The sequence below is a fragment of the Rutidosis leptorrhynchoides genome, chromosome 2, assembly GCF_046630445.1.
Source record: "Rutidosis leptorrhynchoides isolate AG116_Rl617_1_P2 chromosome 2, CSIRO_AGI_Rlap_v1, whole genome shotgun sequence".
In the NCBI taxonomy this organism is placed as follows: domain Eukaryota; kingdom Viridiplantae; phylum Streptophyta; class Magnoliopsida; order Asterales; family Asteraceae; genus Rutidosis; species Rutidosis leptorrhynchoides.
In genome coordinates, this window is record NC_092334.1 from 427954373 (window position 1) to 427956852 (window position 2480).

Consider the following 2480-nt stretch of genomic DNA (forward strand, 5'->3'; position numbering starts at 1 on the left):
GATGAGGTGCATAAATCGAAATATTCTATTCATCCGGGTGCGACAAAAATGTATCTTGATTTGAAGAAAGTGTATTGGTGGCCTGGTATGAAGCGAGACGTTGTTAAGCATGTTGAGCAATGTGTTACTTGTTTGCAAGTTAAGGCTGAGCACCAAAAGCCTTATGGTATGGTGCAACCGTTGGAAATTTCGAAATGGAAGTGGGAGCATGTTACCATGGATTTTATCACTAAATTGCCGAAAACAGCGAAAACTCAATATGATACAATTTGGGTGATCGTCAATATATTGACGAAAATTTCCTTGTTTCTTCCCATACGAGAGGCAATTTCGTTGGAACTTTGGCAAGGTTGTTCATTAAGGAGGTGGTATCGACACACCGGGTTCCGGTGTTGATTGTTTCAGATCGAGATACGCGTTTCACTTCTCGATTTTGGGGTAAGTTTCATGAAGAGATGGGTACTCAAGTGAATTTAAGCACCGCATATCATACTCAAACGGATGGTCAAAGTGAAAGAACCATCAAAACGTTGGAGGATATGCTTCGATTATGTGTAATTGATTTTGGTGGAAGTTGGGATGAGCATTTTCCATTGGTGGAATTTTCGTATATTACCATGCTTGTATTGGAATGGCACCATACAAAATACCTTTATGGAAGGAAATGCCGAACCCCGATTTGTTGGGGCGAGGTGGGTCAAAAGGAAGTTGGTGGTACTAAGGTGGTTCTTGAGACAAACCAAAAGATAGAGATGAATCGTGATCGCCTCAAAGCATCACAAGATCGACAAAAGTCGTATGTGGATAAATGTAGGCGATCGATTGAGTTCCCAGAAGGTGATATGGTGATGCTTAAGATGTCGCCATGGAAGAGTGTAATTCGGTTATGAAAGCTGGGGAAGCTTGCTCCTCGGTTTATTGGGCCATTTAAAGTGTTGGCACGTGTTGGTGAAGTAGCCTATCGGTTAGAGTTACTCGAAGAGCTTGCGGGGATCCATAACACATTTCATGTTTTCTATCTTCGCAAGTACCTTCCGGATGACTCGATGTGGGTACCGCTAAATAAGATTACTCTAAACAACAAACTAGAGTATGTGGAAGAGCCGATTGTGATTCTTGACGAAAAGGTTAAAGAGATTCGGAATAAGAGAATTCGGACTTATAAGGTGCAATGGCGTCACCGAAAGGGGTCCGAGTGTATTTGGGAATCTGAGGATCTTGTGCTAGAACATCTTCCATCGTTACATGCCGTTTGGATAGTGGGAACGCGATCAGGTCCAAGTGGGGGAGATTGTAACAGCTTGTAACCACCAGAACTGGTCACATGTCGCGTCGCGACTTCAGCCTTATTCTGGTGGGACTATTTTGTAAATAATTTAAATAAGTTTGCGGACTAGATATCAATTTTGTATGGCCAAATGGGACTGTTCTAAATCAGATTGTTGAGCTCACTTAGTCATTTTCACCTTCACCAAAACACTCCCAAAGTTAGTGTGAGAAAGTCCTAGTGAGAGAAAGTTTAGTTCTTGTGAAGAAGAAGCTCAATCCAACCCAAAGTATAGTTGATTATGGCTTGTTATGTGTAATTTGATTTAGGTGACTCGAAGTTGGTTGATTGTGAAGCTCAAGCTTTGATTGTAACTCATCAAGTTGATTAAAATGAGTGGAATACTTATGCATTTATGTATATGGTTTACTTTCTTGAGTTTGATGTGGTTTAGTGAATCCAAGTTTGTCAGTTTCACTAGAGTGATTTCCAAGTGTGTCGGTTTCACTCAAGTTCGTGTGTTCGATACCACATGGGTTATATGGTGTATATCATGTGTTCGTGTCACCATGGGTTGAATGGTGTATATCGTGTGTTCAGATTACCATAGGGTTGGTGAATATCGTGTGTTCGTGTCACCAATGGTTGTTGTGAACAATCGGTGGTCTTTTGAAAAACCACTCCCTTATGCTAATGGTTAACCATGAAGTGTTGGATTATAATATTGTGTTTAGCATGCTAATTTGGATTACTTGTGCTATGTGGATGTGGTGCTAAGTGTATATACATACGTATTGATTTGTTGTGGTAAATCGATTCGGAAAGTTGTATGTATATATGTATATTTATTCTTCTCACAAAGCATTGCTTACCCTCGTTGCTCTACTCTTTTTATAGATTCTTGCATTTCGGAGGATAAGGGTAAGGGCTTGGCTTAGCTTCCGTGTTGGTGGTTTTGGGAAGAAACGATTTTGGTAAAGGTCCCGACGGTCATGCTCTATTTTGGGTCATTTTGGTGTATTGGGTCGTAATATACACTTTGTTAAATTGTGGGGATTGAGTTCCCAGTGGTGTAAACTTGTAACATGTTATATTTTGAACCATACTCAGCTTTTAAGCAGGTTGTCATGAATTAAGACTTGTGATGTTGGAAAATACTTGTGTTTGAAATTGTTGCAAACAGGAATTTGACCAAGCATGAGGTCGCGCCGCG

The 2480-nt window shown here is 40.5% G+C and overlaps 1 protein-coding gene across 1 annotated transcript; it reads left to right on the forward strand.

Annotated features, from left to right (window-relative positions):
* Positions 1–617: 617 nt before the first annotated feature.
* Positions 618–1658, forward strand: LOC139889211 (uncharacterized). The gene is made up of 3 exons (XM_071872175.1): positions 618–837; positions 958–1293; positions 1597–1658. The coding sequence occupies exons 1-3, from the start codon at positions 618–620 to the stop codon at positions 1656–1658; spliced, it is 618 nt and encodes a 205-aa protein (XP_071728276.1).
* The last annotated feature ends 822 nt before the right edge of the window (positions 1659–2480 follow it).

Coding starts and splice junctions, on each gene's coding strand:
- LOC139889211 (XM_071872175.1), top strand. CDS start 618: ATGCTTGTATTGGAATGGCACCATACAAAATACCTTTATGGAAGGAAA. Junction 838..957: donor ATCGATTGAGTTCCCAGAAG/GTGATATGGTGA, acceptor TTGGTGAAGTAG/CCTATCGGTTAGAGTTACTC. Junction 1,294..1,596: donor AGGTCCAAGTGGGGGAGATT/GTAACAGCTTGT, acceptor AATTTGATTTAG/GTGACTCGAAGTTGGTTGAT.